The 19,233-nt window shown below is 46.4% G+C and overlaps 1 protein-coding gene across 5 annotated transcripts; it reads left to right on the plus strand.

The window, feature by feature from the left end:
* Positions 1-713: 713 nt before the first annotated feature.
* On the plus strand, positions 714-18,725 carry LOC118787864 (protein mono-ADP-ribosyltransferase PARP6-like). 5 transcript variants are annotated; one of them, XM_036543594.1, is made up of 23 exons: positions 714-961; positions 3,274-3,456; positions 4,771-4,854; positions 6,054-6,148; positions 6,347-6,407; positions 7,148-7,238; positions 7,379-7,445; positions 8,413-8,562; positions 8,850-9,012; positions 9,466-9,597; positions 10,386-10,481; positions 10,738-10,830; positions 11,084-11,209; positions 11,420-11,485; positions 11,694-11,761; positions 11,848-11,896; positions 12,217-12,329; positions 13,212-13,284; positions 15,333-15,402; positions 16,490-16,569; positions 16,763-16,826; positions 17,263-17,347; positions 17,457-18,725. In XM_036543594.1, exons 2-23 carry the CDS (start codon positions 3,436-3,438, stop codon positions 17,557-17,559), a joined length of 1,950 nt encoding a protein of 649 aa, XP_036399487.1. In that variant the 5' UTR covers positions 714-961; positions 3,274-3,435; the 3' UTR covers positions 17,560-18,725. The 5 variants fall into 5 exon arrangements, with proteins under 5 accessions (XP_036399487.1, XP_036399490.1, XP_036399488.1 ...); XM_036543597.1 differs by having other exon boundaries at positions 9,544-9,597; XM_036543595.1 differs by having other exon boundaries at positions 8,862-9,012.
* Positions 18,726-19,233: the final 508 nt, after the last annotated feature.

Raw genomic sequence — 19,233 nt, forward strand, 5'->3', positions numbered from 1 at the left:
GCTCTTCCTCAGACACAAACCACTGTTCCCAGAATAGCAGGTTCACCGTGCGCTCCAACAATATTACTATAACCACCAACGTGAGCTGGTGTTTATTAGAGTGATTAGCAAGTGAGGGGTATGATTCATGATACAGTTAGCGGTTTGTGTATAGGGGTCTCCTTTAATGCGTAGGTCTGAACTGTTCCACTTTGTTATTTTTGCCTCTGAGCAGACAAAGTCGTGTCGTCTGCCATGGCTGGAGGAGGGTTCTCTGACCTGCATTAGACCTAAAACAGCATGACACTAATCAGTCTGGACAGGCCTGCCCACCCCCAACACCCCCCCCCCCCCCCACCACCACCACCCCCACCCCCCGCCTTCTGTCTCTCTCTCCCCTCTCTTTCTCCCAAAAAAGAAAAGGAAAGAATAAAAAGAGACACACACGCGCACACACTTACTCACAGAGCTGCCTCAGAGCTCTGCACCGCGGCAGGGGCAGACATGAAGACAACGGCCGGACCTGTGCCTCGGCCGGTCTTTTGTCTCCCCCTGCTCCCCCTCTTCGTGTGCCGCCTCTCCTCTTTCTCCCTCTCTCTCCCTCTCCATCTCTCTCCCCCTCACCCTCCCTCCCAGCGCTGGCCCAGTCAGCTGCGGGTCACGTGACCGGCCGCTCGCCGCCGACTGAGCATGCTCGGGCTGCTCTGTGTTGTCAGGCAAAAATAAGACAGCAGAAGGAAGGGAGATCCGCAATAGATAAACACACGGACCCAGTGGTGCGCGGACGGGAGGCACCAGGAGGGACGCAGACACAGGCAGTGACACGAGGGGACGTCTCTGTCCCCCGCCGCGCTAATCCCCTGCTTCCCATTGAATACATTTTACTTTTTGGGGTGTAGGGGAGAATCAAGGATACAAAGCCAGGTGCGCCCTCAAAAAAGATAAAGGGAAGACAGCATCCTCCTTTTTGTCTCCTGAGAAGGTGAGTGTGGAATGGATGGGTATCGGAGCAGAATTAAGTGTGTCTTTGTGTGTTTTACTCTAATGCCGAGGGAGGGAGGGGGGCAGTAGCTGTCTCTCTGGGTTTGTCCAACTGCTGAAAGAGGTGGGAGGACAAGGAAACAGCAGGGCCGAAGGGGGCCAAAGGGGAGAAGGGGGGGAAGCCGATGCAGAGAGGGGAGAAGTAGGTGGAAGCTGAAGGATGGAGGGAAGGTAACGGAGAGAGGAGGGGAGGAGAGAAGGGGTCGGAGGAAGCTAATGAGGAGAGGTCAGGGACAGGTTCTGTCTGCGTGGGCTACGGATGACATCGAAAACAAGGGGACTTGAATGCAGCGATGGGCATTTTGTATAAAAATTGTAAAAAAATTGTATAAAATTCTGATTTGAATACGCACAAGAATAACAAAATGTACTAATGATATGGGGAATAAACTGAGGCAGGCAGAGATATAAAGCTGAGTTCCTGATGTCCGTGAGGAGTGACTCTGAAGGGAAATGGCTCAGTGCTGAGGAGGAGGGTGGCCTCGGTGGAGTGGGAGAGCAGGGAGCAGGGAGCAGAGAGCGAGAGAGAGGAGGAGAGGTATTGGGAGTGGGGGTGGGGGTGGGGGTGGACAAGCTTTTTATTGAGTCATGCCAGACCCTGACACACATATGGACACAAATCTCTGTATTTACCACTCACTCCCTGGGAGCTTGTGTTCTGTGTGCTATCGTTTGAGAGATAACAAAAACTGAGCTTTAGTTTATTTGTACATCATACAATACAATTATACAGTAATTTATTTTCCACAGTCTTAATGTAGCTCCTGCAGCAAGACTGAAAGGGCTGTGTGTCAGTCAGAGGGGTCATTTCTCGCCTTATATTACACTTACTTGACAACAGCTCTGTGAGGAGTTGCACATGAGTGAGCTTAACCGTAAAGGTCTTTGTGTGTGAAAGAGCGCATGTTTGTATGTGTATTCGTTCGTGCGTGTGTATACGTGTGTCTATGTATGTGTGAGTGAAGAAGTGTGTTTATGGGTCACTTCAATTTATGACTGAAACTGATTGGCTGTTAGTATGGAAACTAACGAGTCTGTACATAAGGCTGCACAACGTAGAGGCTTTGTCTGTATAAGATGCTTGCATAGCTTAGCATACCCATCACCATCATCACCACCGTCACCATCATCATCATTATTATCACAATATCAGGGAAAGATTTCTTTCCGTTTTACATTCCAGCTTGACTTTGCAAAAAAATGAGTACATGCATGCCTCTAATTGTACAATAACCCCTAGCTATTTGTGACTTTTCAGATGTTTGGACTGCTGCTCAAAGGAGCCCATTAGTCAGGAAATAATAATGAGTAATCTCTTCAAAGATTAAGAGATCTCACGCACAGTCTTCAATCTTTTTTTTTTTCTTTATTTGTGGCCCAGAAGGAGATTTGCGCTATACCAAGCGGTTGTAAGACTTTCTCATCCACAGAGTAAATATATATCAAGGACTCAGAAATGACAAATTATATTCCATTTTTCACCTTTCATTGTGATTAAGCTCATTTGTCTTAATGGCCATATTGAGTGTTTGGTTCATGATATTGAACTGTTGCATGAAGTAAACAGCTTATTTAACAATGAGAAATTTCTCCTGCAGCAGGGTTAGTTCTCTATCTAGCAGAAAAGGTAATGGCTGATAGATTTAAACTGTGGACTAAGAGCAATGTTGTCATGCAGGGATGCTCCTTGGAAGCATTTCAGATGTTTCAAAAGCTTAGACTAAGACCATTGTCATCCCAAATTTTCCCCTTAATTTAATCCACAGTTGAACATAAGTTTTGCTTTTAAATGGGCCAGAATTATGAGTGGCGGTGTCCACACAGATAACAACAGTACATAATTGAAGAGCATTGCGGATAATTTTTGCCCTTATGCCATGGTCATATCAATTTGTGCAATTCTAATAGGCTAACATTTCTGCAGAGAACACGAAACACGCATAAAAAAGGGCCACTTATGAAAACCCACACAAAATCTCTCTCCCACACACATGGAAACAATGATGAATGAAATGGCGAGAGAAGATAGAAATGGTTGTTGCTAGGATACACAGGAAGGTGGAGTGCAGATGATTAAGAAAAGGGTAAAAAAGACCACGGTTTACAGATGGCAAGATCGGGGATGTCAGAACATCTCCCTCTCGCCGCTGTCCTCGTGCGGTCTAGCTGTTCCCAGGAAACATGGCGTAGGGTGTGCTGTACCTTCAAAAATAGAACATAAGTATAAAGCAGATTTTTTTCCTTTCTTCCAAGTCCCAGGGGTTGCCACGGAGACAGAGGCAGTGAAAAAGAGACATCAGGACCCCTGCGGTTCAGTTTCTCCGAAGCTCCCAACCCCACCCTCACACTGCAACAGCTGGAATGGATGGGAGATGCTGGACCCTGCCTGAGCGTCACCTATGAACTGCAGATCCAATGGCAAGTCTCCCTAGTCAGGTGGTCTTCCTCTCTATTTCCTTAACTGAACATAAAGCATGGATAAAATGTGTCATGAAAGGTTTTTAAGTGTCTTGGCAGTGTGCACTATACATTATATAACCATATATACTGTTAATATCTCTTACTGACTGAAAACTAGTTGAGGAGGAAAATTGAACTTAGCTATTTATTGAATCTGAAATGTAGAGTATTCAATAAAATATCCTGGGCTGCACATTGATGGTTTGATTTTTGTCATAGTACCAGTCAAAAGTTTGGACACACTTCTTTCTTATTTTTACTATTTTCCACATTTTAGAATAATAGCAAAGATGTCCAAACTATGAAACAACACAAATGGAATCATGAGGGGCCAAAAAAGTGTTAGAAACAAATCAAAACTATCTTTTATTTTAGATTCTTTAAATTAGCCAAAATATATATATATATATATATATTTTTTTTTTTTTTTTTTTTTTTAATTAAAAATTTTTTGGAAAGGAATTCACACATAGGCATTCACTTCACAATTTATGTATATGTATTTCAAGCATTTAAGCATAAGTCTTTAGATCAAAGTGCGTTTGAATGTATGTTTCCCATTATCTTAATCCCATTTATCCCTTTATCTTAGTGTGTCCAAACTTTTGACCGGTACTGTAGGTTACCTGAGGTTAGAAAGAAGGGTTGAAAGTCCTTAAAAGATTTAACTTTCATTGCTTTTCAACTGGCACTGTGAGTGACTTCCTTAGCATTTGTCAAATTGGCATAAAATATAAAACCTTTCTAGTCTCTCATACCAAAGGAGATGCAGTTAGAATGAAGTCTGCCATTTCAGCTCAGTACATTTTTGATATGTGCACTCATTTGCCAGCCAAACCCATTCCTAGGGTTAATGTGATTGGCTTGCAATGTATGCTATTTTTATTAGTGTATTAGAGACCCATACACAAAGCATGCCAACAGCTTTGCTGTCCTGTGTCCATTTGTATTACCAAAAAGCCAACTTTGCCCTTATTTTATGCATACTTTACATATTGGCTACATACTGAGAGACAGACAAAGAGAGAGAGAGAGACAGAGAGAGAGCGAGAGAGAGACTGTGTGTGTGTGTGTGAGTGTATGAAAGAGAGAGAGACAGAGACAGAGAGAGAAAAGAGGGAGAGAGTCCTTTTTAATGTTTTTGTCCATGCTTTGGCAATTCGAGAACCAACTTGTCATGCCAATGAAGCAGTTTGAATTGAATTGAATTGAATTGAATTGAGAATAAGTAGAGGAAGAGACTGTTTTTCATCCATACTGACACAGCCTTTGCAATGGGTCTGCTTGCAGGACATCAAAGGTCAGTTCTGGACTGGGGCTGAGGAGGATTCTGACGGGGACAATGACTCTGAGGAGTTCCTGTATGGGATCCAGGTGCAGACTCCACCTCACTCCTCCTCAGGGATAGGAGAGCATCCAGCTGTCGTTCCTGTGGAAAAGTGCTGTACCAAATAGATCATCAGAACTTCTCAACCCACATCAGCTCTGCACATAGTCAAAATCATAAAGCTTATTCATGCCCAGACTGGATGTTACATATGTTTGCTTGTTAGTTGAATATCTGGAGTCTGTTTTTAACCAGCAGTGGTCATGTTGTGTCAAATCCAATGAAATCATTTAGGACATAGCTTCTCTAACATTGCAAACAACCAATGTCTGTCAATCGGATTTGTACAAAGAGCTTTTGAGAGGGACTATTTTAGACACAAAAGGTATTAAAGTAATTCCCTGAGGAAGCTGTGTGAGAATATGAAAATATAAATAGATCAAAACACAAAAGTAGCGCTAAAAATGGCAAAGACGTGGTTTCTCTTGAGAATTATGGTTTTTGTTGTGTGTGACTGTGTTGTCTGTGATTCTAGACAGGACGCTGGTCTATGTGTGGTTTGTTTGTGGTCCTGGTCAGGACTCTGGTCCATGTGTGGCTGTTTCTATGGTTTTGGACAGGACTCTGTTCCATGTGTGATTGTGTTTGTCATGGTCATGGCTCTGGGCTGTATGAGGAATAGGACCAGTGGGAACATAGAGCTTCAGTGCACTAACAGACTGTACTCACATCACACTCACAATTGCATGCTCACTTACATTCATAGCAAAATCACTCCAATCTCACACGAACACAGTACTGAGACCACCAAAATCAAATATGCACAAAAATGAACAAAAACTCATTTATAACTCATTACACATCAATGCCAACACTATGTCTTATTATTGGTGATGAGATATATATTCTGGTTCTTGCGCAAAACAGTAGATGTGATAAAGATGTAGAAGATTGTATTATTGTTGTAAATATGTGGGCTGTAGCACATCTATCTGTGCTGTTGTTGACATTGTTTCGTGAGTGTGTAGGCTGTAGCGTGCCTTTCTCTGCTGTTGTTGACATTGTTTTGTGAGTGTGTAGGCCGTAGCGTGCCTTTCTGTGCAGTTGTTGACATTGTTTGGTGAGTGTGGGGGCTGTAGCGTGTCTTGCTGTGCTATTGTTGACATTGTGTAGGACGACGTGAACGTGTGGGCTGTAGAAGGGTTGTCCGTGCAGAGAGATGATCCATGTTAAACTCTGTCTGCAGGGGAGCTGTGCAGCTGACCTGTACCGCCACCCCCAGCTGGACGCTGACATCGAGGCAGTGAAGGATATCTACACGGACAGCGCCGTGTCCGTCAGGTACACCCTGCTGAAACATCAGCACGACTCTCTGTTAGGCTGTGGCAAATGCAGTACGAATGACATTATTAGTTATTTTCAACACTGAGCTAACCGGTTAAAAAACAGCCCTGATTGTTGGTTGCGTACAGTAAAAGTGCAAAAGGTAGCTGTTGATTGACTCTCTTTCTCCTTTTGCTCCATTTCCTCTGCTGACAGGGAATATGGGACGATTGACGATGTGGACATTGACCTGCAAATTAACATTGGCTTCTTGGATGTGAGTGACCCCTCCGAATCTCTGCTCTCCTCCTCTGTCTGCAATGCCCGGGAAGGGCGATTGCTTATGCCACTCACACGCCACACTTCTGCTGTCCTTATTAATGAACCTAACAGAGCGGTTGGTTCCACAACAACAATACTGAGAATTGCTTCAGAATTCACCCAAATATCACGCCTTTCCTTCACACCTGGAGTAAGCAGGTTCTCAGTCACCACAGTCCAATGCACACACCATCGTGCGTCACAATCATTTGAGGTGAAATCGTGTTTGCCAAAATGAGCTGCCTGGTGAGGATAGGGATAACGACTTTGGCAGTTCTGAAATGGTGGTGGAGCCTCTTTAGAGGGCAAGCAGTGAGTGCACTGGGGACATGAACCGGCAATCTATAGCAGGGTTATATGGAAATCAGGAATATGCTGTGTGTCTATGCTTTTCAGCCATCATTTTCCTTCCTCTGCAATGATCCTTTTCCCCTGGTTCTGTTTTTACACCCTCCTATCAATCACCTCACTGCCATGATTTGTTATTAAAACTGCTTTAATTAAGAGCATAAAATCAATAAGAGGGCGAGTGCTTCCCTCCCTTTTCCTAACGGGTTGGCTGACTTCCTCTTGCCTGCCAGTCAGAAGATCCTCTAGCCCTGCATGTCTGCGTGTAGCTGTGAGTGCTCTGTTCGGCCCTGGCTCTGGGACCGTGGTGTAACCATAGTGACGCCCCGCGTGGCGCTGTCTCCGCAGGAGGAAGTGGCGACGGCCTGGAAGGTGATCCGGACAGAGCCCATTGTACTCCGGCTGCGCTTCTCCCTCTCCCAGTACCTGGATGGACCAGGTGAGCCCCCTCTGACCATCCGCTCCCATAAGCCTCAGTAAAGCAGCACCTCTCAGCCGGGCTTGTGGATTCGTGTCCCCAGGTTCGCACAACTGCCTGACACAGGTGTGTTTTTCTTCCTGTTCCTTCTGTGCCTGCAGAGCCATCGGTGGAGGTGTTCCAGCCCTCAAATAAGGAAGGCTTCAGCCTGGGCCTACAGCTGAAGAAGTAAGGGCTCCGCACGCACTTCCACACAAACCGCGCCCTCAGCAAAGCTTTGGGTGGTTCTGACGGCTAGGCAATGTTGGATGTAGTGGTTGCAAACTAGCTTTGTAAAGGCCATTGACTGAGTGTTCAGTTCGTACTGTATGTGCAACACCTCTGTTTATTTACAAAGGGCATAACTACTTATTCCAGGAAACTGAAATATGAAATTATATCGGTTATACATATTAAATGATACTTGTGAGGTAAGATGCTGACAATTTTTCAGAGAGCAGGCCAGGATGACCTTTAACTGGTAATTCTGTGGAAACTTACGGTTTAAATATTCTGTTTTGTAACTTCACAGCAATAGTTGTGTTCCATGTCAAAACTTGTTTTTAACTTGAGAACTAAAAACAAGATATGGAATTCTTTTGTTGTTTCTTAATCATCTTGCTTTCTAATCTTTCTAATCTTAAGCTTTTTTTTGCTGTCATGTTGTCTAACCCACATACAAAGAGCAAAATTACATTTGCAAATTTCATTTGTGTTACTCCATCTTTAAAGCCATTATCAAGCATTAAAATACATGAACACAGGCACAAAATATTGACCTAAACCATTTATGGAGTCTGCTCTCAGTAGGCTAAGGTGATTTGTGTTTTTCTGTGTGGAATTTGGTTTTTAATCTATTTCAGAACACCACCAGCTGCATGCTAACTGACCGATGTGGCCACCTTTGCATTGCAGTGTGGGTATTTGAGGTTGACAGTAATGAAGTGAGAAGGAATCAACAGGATTCAGAATCAATTTTAAGAAATATTAACATTTATTTCTCAAATATCAATATTTCATCAAGGACAGCCACCTGTATGTGCATTCTAGGCTCATTTTAAATGGGGAAATAATGACTGGCCAGACTAAGCAATAACTTTATATTCATGCCTAATAATGAAAATTGGATGTACCTTTGACTCTCCTTAATTCCCAGAATCCTCAGCATGTTCATGTCACAGCAGTGGAAACACCTGAGTAACGAGTTCCTGAAGGCACAGCAGGAGAAGAGGCACAGCTGGTTCAAGGCTGGAGGCACCATCAAGAAGTTCCGCGCTGGGCTCAGCATCTTCTCGCCCATACCCAAGTACTACTCCAACTGTGGATTTAATCATTATTCCCACTGTCAATATCATGCTCTGCTTCTCTATTAGACATATGCTGTAGCAGCAGGCATTGCATTATCACATCTTGATATGTCATCCCTGCTATGTAATGTAGATCCCTTCTATGTAACTAGAAATGTAATTATTGTCAACTGTCCTGGCAGTACATGGTGTTAGTGGTGGTGGTATTTGAGGGATGCAGCGTACATGCAAACTCACAGTGTTAGCCCAAGGCTAAAGTATGGACCATGTGTTTCCCCTCCCTCTGGCTCTCGCCCAGATCGCCCAGCTTCCCCCTGATCCAGGACCCGGGTCTGAAGGGGAAGCTGGCGGTGCCCGAGCTGCGAGTGACCCGGCTCATGAACCGCTCCATCTCCTGCACCATGAAGAACCCCAAGGGCGAGCTCTTCAGCTACCCGCCCAACAGCCAGGTCAGCCCCGCTGCATGCTCCCGCCCACTCCACTCCTGGCCCCTCCCCTCCCTGAGGCACATAGGCTAAACCACACCAGGCGGGGGTTTAAAGATGAGCAAGATATTTCGTAATTAGCCGACAGGAACAACACTGAAATTCGGCAGTTATTCTTCACGGCATATTTGCTGACAGAGCAATTGAATCACTGACAGTAATTTTTAAGTTAATACCTGGATTTGGCACATTTTCAAAATGCTTGCTTTATTTCTCCACTTCATTTCACTCAATTAAACATGTATTTATCTATTGTAAACACACAAAAAGAACAGAATTTTGAAAAGCCTTAACATTCTACATGCAGTGCTGTGCCTTCACAATCAACCACTCCTACCTTCCTCGACCTTCCCCTACCTCTACCCAGTATGACTGGCGCTGTTTCCCATAATGCTTTGTCTTCACTTGACCCATCAGACTGTGGCTGTCCCGGCGGCCAGGCCTCCAGCGCAGATTACCACGAAGCAGCTGATTGAATTGTTTTTCTCATCCCAGGCGGGAGGCCACTGCAAGAATATCCCTACCTTGGAGTATGGCTTCTTAGTACAGGTAAGATCCCAGCTAGTGAAGCATACTCTGCAGCATTACAAAATGAGGCATCCATATTTAAAAAAAAAAAAAAAACGTGTGGTTATAATTTGTTTATTTGTCGCAATCTCAAAAAGTATCATTCTTATTCCGTGTATCAGGTTGATAGATCTTTTAACTGACAGTATATGTATGGGTATTTTTCAGGTCATATTAAAGCTTCAGATGAATAATAAAAGGAAGCACCTTATTACATGGTCACATTGCTTTCACATGTGCAATCGTTATGAAACAGACTTGCAGGAGAAATATGGTAATCCTCCATTGTATAGCTCAGATTCTGCTTAATTTCACAGTAATGGTCGTGTTGCTCTTTTTGTGCGTAATGATGAACAATAGGACTTTGGAGGCATGACAGGTAATTGCAAACTAACATGGTAAAGCTAACGTATTAAAATGGTGAAACTAATTATACCCCCTTCAACCAGAGCTGTAAAGTAAAGGTATATAGTATGTTACAGTGAGTGAGGCTTTGACTATAGTGTTCAATTGGTGGTTCATGTAATATCCTCAGATAGGAGTGGCAGGTGAGAATTTAGAGACGTTCTTATATTCCATGTCTCAGGTGAGCCCATTTCAGCCCATATCAAAAGAAAAGGAGTAGGATCTTGGGCTAGTGGATCTGAAAGGCTTAGAAACCTGGCCACAGCCAATGTAGGCCACAGCTCTCATGTACTGTCCCTTCTCCCTGAGGGGGGCTGCAGTTCAAGGCAGGATTACCAGGAAAAAGGTGTCCTCTCTTCCGGCAGATCATGAAGTACTCAGAGCAGCGGATTCCCACGCTGAACGAATACTGTGTGGTGTGCGACGAGCAGCATGTCTTTCAGAACGGCTCCATGCTCAAGGTAGGAGATCACCTGACATGCAAAATAAACACACATATTCTAATGATATGAGGCTGAAAATATCTAACATTTGATGAGTGAATTCAGAATTTACATCACACCCTAAAAATATGGCTTCATTCATAAATCACTGATGTTAATAGAACAGCACAGTGATAATACAGGTGGTCTTTCACAGTTTCACTCTGGGTTGGGGAGTGCGTATGTGTGTGTATGTGTCTGCCTCACCCTGTCCTCTCTCTGTCTGTCTGTGCAGCCTGCAGTGTGCACGAGGGAACTGTGTGTGTTCTCCTTCTACACTCTGGGAGTGATGTCAGGAGCAGCTGAGGAGGTGGCCACTGGAGCAGAGGTGACAAGGGGAATGGAGACGCACACCCACACACACACACACACACACACGCACACACACGCACTCACACAGACACACTCAGACATGCGCACACACACACGCACACACCCACACACACACACACACATACACACATACACATGCAAGCACATACACACTCAGCATGCCGCACAGCATTGAGGGAGCCGTTTATGCAGCATTTTCCTGCGTATTGAGATCATTCTTAGCAATGGTTGTCACTGATGATCCCCAGGTAGTGGACCTGCTGGTGGCCATGTGCCGGGCTGCCCTGGAGTCCCCCCGCAAGAGCATCATCTTTGAGCCCTACCCTTCTGTGGTCGACCCCAACGACCCCAAGACGCTGGCCTTCAACCCCAAGGTAGTGGAGGCACCACCCTCGGTCCATTGTTAAATTTGCCAGGCAAATGACAAATGTATTCTGAGGGCAGTTCTTGATGGAATTAAATAGATTTTGTATTTGATATTTTAGGAATATTTGATATAATAGGAATAATGTCCTGAACATGTAAATAACCCGTGTTAGTGACCTTAAGTGCAAATATTTCATTATCTCTCTCTCTGGTCACAGAAGAAGAACTATGACAGGCTGCAGAAAGCCCTGGACAGTGTCATGTCCATACGGGAGATGACACAGGTACACAGAAAAGGGAAAGCTGCAGATGCCCATTTGTATTCAAGTCAATTTTAAATTGAGTGACCCTGGCAGCTGCACCAAATGAATCAGATAAAGTATCTTCATTTCTCTCAGTGACTCTGCAGCTTATTCCATTACCATCCTGCCTGTATTATTTTGTTATTCTTGGATTTGGCCAGCAGTCAGTAATGAATGGGGCTTTTTTTAGGGGTCGTATTTGGAGATAAAGAAACAGATGGACAAGCTGGACCCCCTCGCTCACCCTCTGCTGCAGTGGTGAGTGGACACCCTCATCCTAGCCAAGCCCTGCTGTTTCACATGTCTGCCTGTAGGGGGCGCTCATCACATTTCCTCTCTTCCAGGATCATATCCAGCAACAGATCTCATATCGTCAAGCTGCCCCTCAGCAGGGTAGGTCGAGCCTTGGTGGATGTGTGGCTTATGTTTAATAAGTGTGGTTCTGGAGATTCACAGCCATCAGGGTATTAGTGGACCAGCTCCTGGTTGATGCCTGAATGGTGGTGGCTCCAATGGCAGCTCCAAATCAGAATACCTGAAGTCGAAAGTGAACCGTGGAGAACCCGTGCATCTCACTGCGTCGGGCTCGCCTTGAGCCCATTTGTCTGAAATGCGCCTCCCTCTGTGTTTTCGGCGCTCCCCAATCGCTCGGGGCGGTGCGTGAATCGCTCTCTCTGAGTTTCTCCCCTGCTCTTCCTCCTCCCCCCTCACAGCAACTGAAGTTCATGCACACGTCCCACCAGTTCCTGCTGCTCAGCAGCCCTCCCGCCAAGGAGGCCCGTTTCCGCACCGCCAAGAAGCTCTACGGCAGCACCTTCGCCTTTCAGTGAGTCCCCCCCCCCCGTCCCGTTCCCTGGGGGGTCCTGTCCCGCGCTGGAACCCCCCCCCCCCCCCCGCCCCACCTCGGTAGAACCCCGATAAAACGTGTCACAGATACAGCTCTCTCACATCATCGCATGTCGATTGGTGCTCTGATTGTTGTACGCGAGTCATCGCTGCTATGTGGTCTGGATTGGGCCCGTGTGCTGCAGCTTTTGTCTGTGCTCATCGATCGGGACTAATCAGAAGCTTAAATGTTGCCTCGGAGCAACGGAAAAAACTGGCTCAGTCCCCCAGAGACTGGATTCTAACTCACTATCTATCCTAATGAATACTGTCCCTGCTAAGAATAACAGCGTAGCTGTGCTATTTTGACCTCAGCGCTTTATTTTAAGAAAATAATGGGAAAAAAAGATGGGCACAGCTGAGTAGTCCCAGCGAAGAGGCTTTTTATATAATGCACCGCTTTTTTATCAAGATAGCTTGGATGATGTCACAGCCAGGCAGTTCTGAATGGCTTTTGTTCATGTGCTGGATCCAGAAGACAAAATATCCAAGAGTTATAATTGTGAACACAGTTACAGCTTGTTCTCATGAATGACTAGCTTGCTCTGAAATTAGCGGTGAAAAAGTGTGGCGGCCTTGGTAGCTGGTTAAAAATAGATGCATGTCACTCAGTTGTGGTTGCTTTGCTACAGTCATAATTTGTATACAGAGTTCCTAGGAATGCTGAAAATGCAGCAGTTAGAAAAATAGCAAAAATGTTCTTGTCCTGCCTCCATAGCTGCAGTCCAATAGAAAGCCGCGGCCCCTCCTGACACCGTGTGCTGAGGAACCGTTCTGTGTTGACAGCTCTCCTTGTCTCTCTCTCTCTCCACACCTGCTCTAGTGGTTCCCATATAGAGAACTGGCACTCCATTCTGAGAAATGGACTAGTCAATGCCTCTTATACCAAACTGCAGGTATGTAACTCTCGCAGTTAGCAGAATTAAGACGCATCTCGCCTTGGACAGCGCCTGCCCTAACCCAGGCCTGCTGTCCAGCTGATCCATTTTGACAGCAACGGATGCCATGTTCCTCCTTATTTTAATGTTTTTTTATTTTATTTTATTTGTTTTTATTTTTTTTCCCCTGGCCAGACCCACTGGTAACCATCCAGGTTTATGTCTGGCACAATGACCTCCTGTGCTGACAGCAGTGGACACCACGTCTCTCCCCTGTCCAGAGAGGACGGAGGCCGAGGTGTCCACTGGGGACCGGGGTTGTCTGTTGGCCTTGCTGTTTACAAAGGTGGACCACTAAGAGCTTTCAAACACGCCGTAACCAAGATCCCCTGGGTTGCGCTGTCACTGCTACTGCCTTTAATAGTCTCCTCACAGCAGTGGCCCCACAGTGGGCGGGGCCCTGTCCATAGTTAACATCTGTATTCCTTCAATCCAGTTGCTAGGCTGCCAGTTGCTAGGTTGTTATAAGGAAGTGTTGCTAAGGAACACTGACAAGGAGGTCAGTAGCATAAACTTATCATGTCCTTACTTGTTTCCTTCTACTTGCTAATTTACATATGTGCTGCATCTCAATTGTCAGTTTCTACATGTGGAGCATGTACGATAAGGGGAAATTCTGGCCCACTCAGTAACTGATGTATATACTTTACATGTGACACAAATATTGTGACAATTTTTCTAGACGTTTTGAGTAAAAGTTGAGAAGAAATGGCACTGCGTTTGTAAGTTGTGGGTGGAGCACAGATTTGACTAAGCACCAAATTTTGATTGGAATTCACATATCCAGCACACAAACCTTTGAACCTAATGTGTCTGAAGTGAAGGTGATGCATTCTTTTTGAGTCAGCTTGAAGTGCAAAGTATGGTGCAGCTGCAATATGTGTATGGAGACATGCTATTGTTTAAAACATTAAAAGGTTTTGGTCACTGATAAGAAGTTTGATGATCAAATTCAGCAACATATGAAAACACTTCCACACTGGTGTGGTGATCATGATTTTCAGATTTAAGTTTCTGCCAGTAAGACTGAAGATTGAGAGGTTTTGTCCACAGGTTATAAAAAAAATCATTTTGCCTGGTCAGTGTCATCATTCACCCATACAGAATATTACCATATTCAATAATACATCACCTCAAGCTCAGCACTGCTGTGGCAAACTGCCACCTTAGGCTGGTATTGTTGCCATAAACAAAGCCACAGACTTGTTAGCATGCTTCTTCTGGCATTATTTTCTGCTGGCATCAGCCTTTAAGCACACATGTTTCAGTGCTTTGTTACCCCATACTGGATAGTACATTTCGTTTACCCAAAGGAGAGATGCCTGAGATGCCAGTCCATGCATTTCTGCCCGGCCACTGTGTGTCTTGTATATTAAGCTGTTCACCTCTCCCCTCCTGGCCTAACTTCCATAGACCAAACAGATTCCCACACCTCTCCTTTCACTTGAGCCCATCTCTTCATTCCAGCCCTGGCCCTGATCTTTCCTTCCATTAAAATCCTCTCCCTTTTTCACTGTTCCCACCGCTTGTTCATAGTGCCACCTTAGGGCTTCACCTGCCTTTTAGACAACATCTTCCTGTTATATCCTCTTAAAAAGATTTCATCCCAGCATCCTCTGCTTTCATGGCCTTGATCTTTGTGTCGTGTCATCTTTTGCCATCATCAGCCTCCCTCTCATCTACTTCCAATGATTATGGGTGCTCTCCGTTGGACATTCAGTCATCTTCAACACCCATTTATTTGTCTGGTGCTTTCGTGGACAATCTCAGTCATTGTGAGGTCTTTCCTGATATGATCAACCACTTCACGAGAGGCCACTGATGGTGCTAAAGGCATGACACTAGAGTAGGACACTGACGGCCGAGGTAGTCTCGGGCGAACCCCGAGGTGCGCTTCTGGGAGGCATGGGCAGACCCTGCCCCCCGACTCCACCGCTGTGCCTTTGAGAATGTGCCTTGTCACTCTGAGTGATTCTCCCCCCTCCTCCTGCTCTTTTCAACACAAGCTGCATGGGGCAGCGTACGGAAAGGGCATCTATCTCAGCCCCATCTCCAGCATTTCCTTCGGATACTCAGGTAGGGAGACAGCCTGCTCGCTCCGTCCCCCCCCCCCCCCGTCTGTGTTTCTCCATCCCACTGACACGGCCGTAGCCGCCGGTAACGGTGCCCGCCGGGCTCGGCCCTGTGTGTGCGTGTATAAGGAGCCCGGGCGCCGGAGCAGGCCTGCCCCGGTCCGTGTGGTGCCGTTAGCTGTGGAGTGCTGTCGTGCACCCGCGTGGCCTGTGTGTGTGTGTATAAGGAGCCCGGGCGCCGGAGCAGGCCTGCCCCGGTCTGTGTGGTGCCGTTAGCTGTGGAGTGCTGTCGTGCACCCGCGTGGCCTGTGTGTGTGTGTATAAGGAGCCCGGGCGCCGGAGCAGGCCTGCCCCGGTCTGTGTGGTGCTGTTAGCTGTGGAGTGCTGTCGTGCACCCGCGTGGCCTGTGTGCATCCGGTGCTTGGCTGCTTGGCTCTGCTGGCCGCGCCCTGGCGTGCGCCTCCGCTCTCACTCGAGTTCTCCAGCTCACTGCCAGCGGGGCGCACAGTCTGCCTGGTGCTGCATGCCAAGCACGCTGGCGACCGCTGCGCGGGATTTACTCCTGAAACGCGGCTAGCGGGAGGCATCTGGAGGGGCAGTGAACCAGCAGCTGGTGCTTAGCATGGTGTATCACAGTGCAGGTGTGCTGTGTGTGTGATGGTGTATGATGTGTGTGGCAGTACAGGTATACTGTGTTTAGGTTACAGTGTCTCAGTGCTGGACTGCTGTGTGTTAGATGGTGCCCGACAGTGTAGGTTTAGTGTGTGTAGGATGGCATATGGCACTGCAGGTATGCTGTATTTAGGGTGATGTATGACATTGCAGGATGGCTGTGTGTAGGGTGGTGTATGACAGTACAGGAATGCTGCATATAGGGTGTACTGTATCAGTGCAGCTATTTTGTGTGCGGGCTGGTGTGTGACACTGCTGGTTGGTTGTGTGTCAGTGCAGGTTTCTTAAGTGTAGGCTGCTGTATGACAGTGTAGATCTGCTGTGTGTAGAATGATGTATTACAGCACTGGCCCTGACAGACAGGATAAACTTCTGCGTGTTCCCCCTGTTCACTATTGTGATGTGTGCTGTGTGTTCAGGGATGGGGAAAGGTCAACACCGTATGCCAACCAAAGACGAGCTGGTGCAGCGCTATAACCGCATGAACACCATTCCACAGGTACCACAGTCCACTCTGAATCCAACATTGTACAAATCCCATCTTATGCAAAGCAGGTAACGCAGGTACTGTGTGTGCTTGCAATATTCTGTCAGATCTACTCAAGCAAGAAGCATGTAGACTGAGCTTGGTTGCAGTGATTATATAAATCCATGCTGTGTCTTTTTTGTAATGTAATTTGCTGTCTTCTCAGAGCCGTCCAATACAGTCCAGGTTCCTTCAGAGCCGGAACTTAAACTGCATTGCTCTTTGTGAAGGTAAACTGAATAAATGAATAAATGTCACTTAAATAGATTCAATGTACTGTATTAACAAGAAGAAAATCGGAATACTGAGCTGGTTGCTGACAGTGTCTCTGATTTTCAGGGCAAAGAATGAATGGGTCCACATGTGACCTGATATACATTTACAGAGATGGTACTGTTCGAAGACCACTCTGTATCAAGAACAGGTTAAAATGAACCAAACTTTCATACTTATCCATAAATCCAGCATCTTCATGACAAGGTTATATTTCTTTTCCTGTATGAAAGGGGCATATGACTGCTGCTTTCATTCACTTCAGTGCAAGCGTCGACCTTCAGTTCTAAGGACCTGTGTTAAAGCTGGATAGATCATCATTAGAATGATATGGAATGTTGTGACACAGACCCGTGCTACTTTATAGATGAGTATGTCTGTATATTTCTGCAGTAATAACATCCAAGGACCTCCAGAAACATGGCAACATCTGGGTCTGCCCCGTGTCGGACCACGTCTGCACACGGTTCTTCTTTGTGTGAGTGCAGCGTCACTGAGGCTCAAATCCTTGCCGTTAACTTTAACATCCTTTCAAAAGCATGCGTTCTCAGTGAGCCGCTTCCCTGACCTGCCCGCCTGTCCCGCAGGTACGAGGACGGCCAGGTGGGAGACGCCAACATCAACACCCAGGAGCCCAAGATCCAGAAGGAGATCATGCGCGTGATCGGGACTCAGATCTACTCCAGCTGAGCTGAGGCTGTGGGGTACGGCCAGCAGGGGGCGCCGAGAGGCCTCGCGAGTCTGGAGCCTGCTGGACGGCTGGAGTTAAAAAAAGTGTCACTGCAGACACAGATAGGCTTTCAGAATACTTTCTTCAGTGGCCAGAAGGGAGAGCGAGCAGTGCTCTCCATCTGTTTTCCTTTCAATTTGCCTCTCCTCTATTTACTTTCCCTCTGTTCTTAACGTCTATTCTCTGACAAGCTGTAATAGAACTTTTCTTCCTCAGACTTGTTGTGGGCCTCAGGCATGGCGGATAATGTTGAGGAACTGAACTTCAGCCCTGCAGACTGAGCGAGGTAGAGGGATGAAATATCTCCTCCGGAAGGCGTCTGTTTAGGTCAAAACAGAACTCTTTTGTAAGAGGGGGTCTGTGAAAGCACACGGCCTGCTCTCGCTGGCCTAATGGAGGGAAAAGGCAGGAACTGGCCCCAGAGCGGAGTGAACAGCAGACTGCGGGCCTCCTGACCAGAATAGACCTCTCACCGTGTCCCACGAAGATGCAGCTCGGACATCTCTGCCTCACAGTCCTGGCTTTGAGCCACCAGGCCGCTACACTCATCCTTTTCTCCCTCCCTCTTTCCCTCTCTGCTGCGGCTGGAAATCTCTTTTCATCATTTCCTCTTCATTGATATCTAACACCCGTAAACGACGCAGTAATTTCAGGCAATTCAACGACGGCCGGCGACGTCCCGTCCTCATTGGACTGGGGATAATGGATGAACGCGTCTTTGTTTGTTCGCTCGTTAGCTCCGCGAGGAGGCGTTCCGGGGGTCCTCGGCCCGCCTCACACTCCGAAAAACCCGCATCCCATGATTTATTACGAGCGGAGGTCGTCGCGGCTCCTGCTCCCACAGTTGTTTCGCAAATTAGAGCTGATTTCCCTTCCGTGCTCGAGTACACACAGAGTGTCTGCAGACTCTGACTCTGTGACTGCAGAGTCTGAGCGAGGAGCATTACCGCCGTCCCCGAGAGTGACTGCTCACACTGTGCAACAGCACAGCAAGGGCAGAGAGGGAGGAGCAGGTGTGTAACAGAACTGAGATTCATATTAAAATATGCACTCTTCTTATGTATCCTTATATTTTTTCCCATAGGACCTCGCTTGCATATTTTTACACACACACACACACACACACACACACGTGCACACACATGCACAGACACGCAAACACACACACACACACACACACACACATGCACACACACACGTGCACACACATACAGACACACACATGCACAGGCACGCAAACATACACACACACACACACACACACACACACGCACACACACACACACACACATATACTGATGGAAAACCAAGGAAACAGTCTGACAGCTTTTCTTGGTCAAGAGAGGCCACGAGGACTTGGGTAAAGTAGGAAAGTAGGAATGACTTTGCCTCTACAGATTTCCATCCACTCAGCAACAGGGATCATTCTCTGAACAGCACATAAGGGATTGTGTGGCAGGTTCTCAGCATCCCTGACTAAAGATTCATTCCCAACGGAACAGAGGCCGTTACTGAAGTGCTTTAAATTGAATCAGTGCTGTTTACCTTGGGTAATGAATGCCACATGTATAATTTACTTAATTATTTATGCTTTGACGTGATTGTTGGTCTGTATTTTTCCTTCATGCGTTTCT

The sequence above is a fragment of the Megalops cyprinoides genome, chromosome 13 (assembly GCF_013368585.1).
Source record: "Megalops cyprinoides isolate fMegCyp1 chromosome 13, fMegCyp1.pri, whole genome shotgun sequence".
NCBI classification, from domain to species: domain Eukaryota; kingdom Metazoa; phylum Chordata; class Actinopteri; order Elopiformes; family Megalopidae; genus Megalops; species Megalops cyprinoides.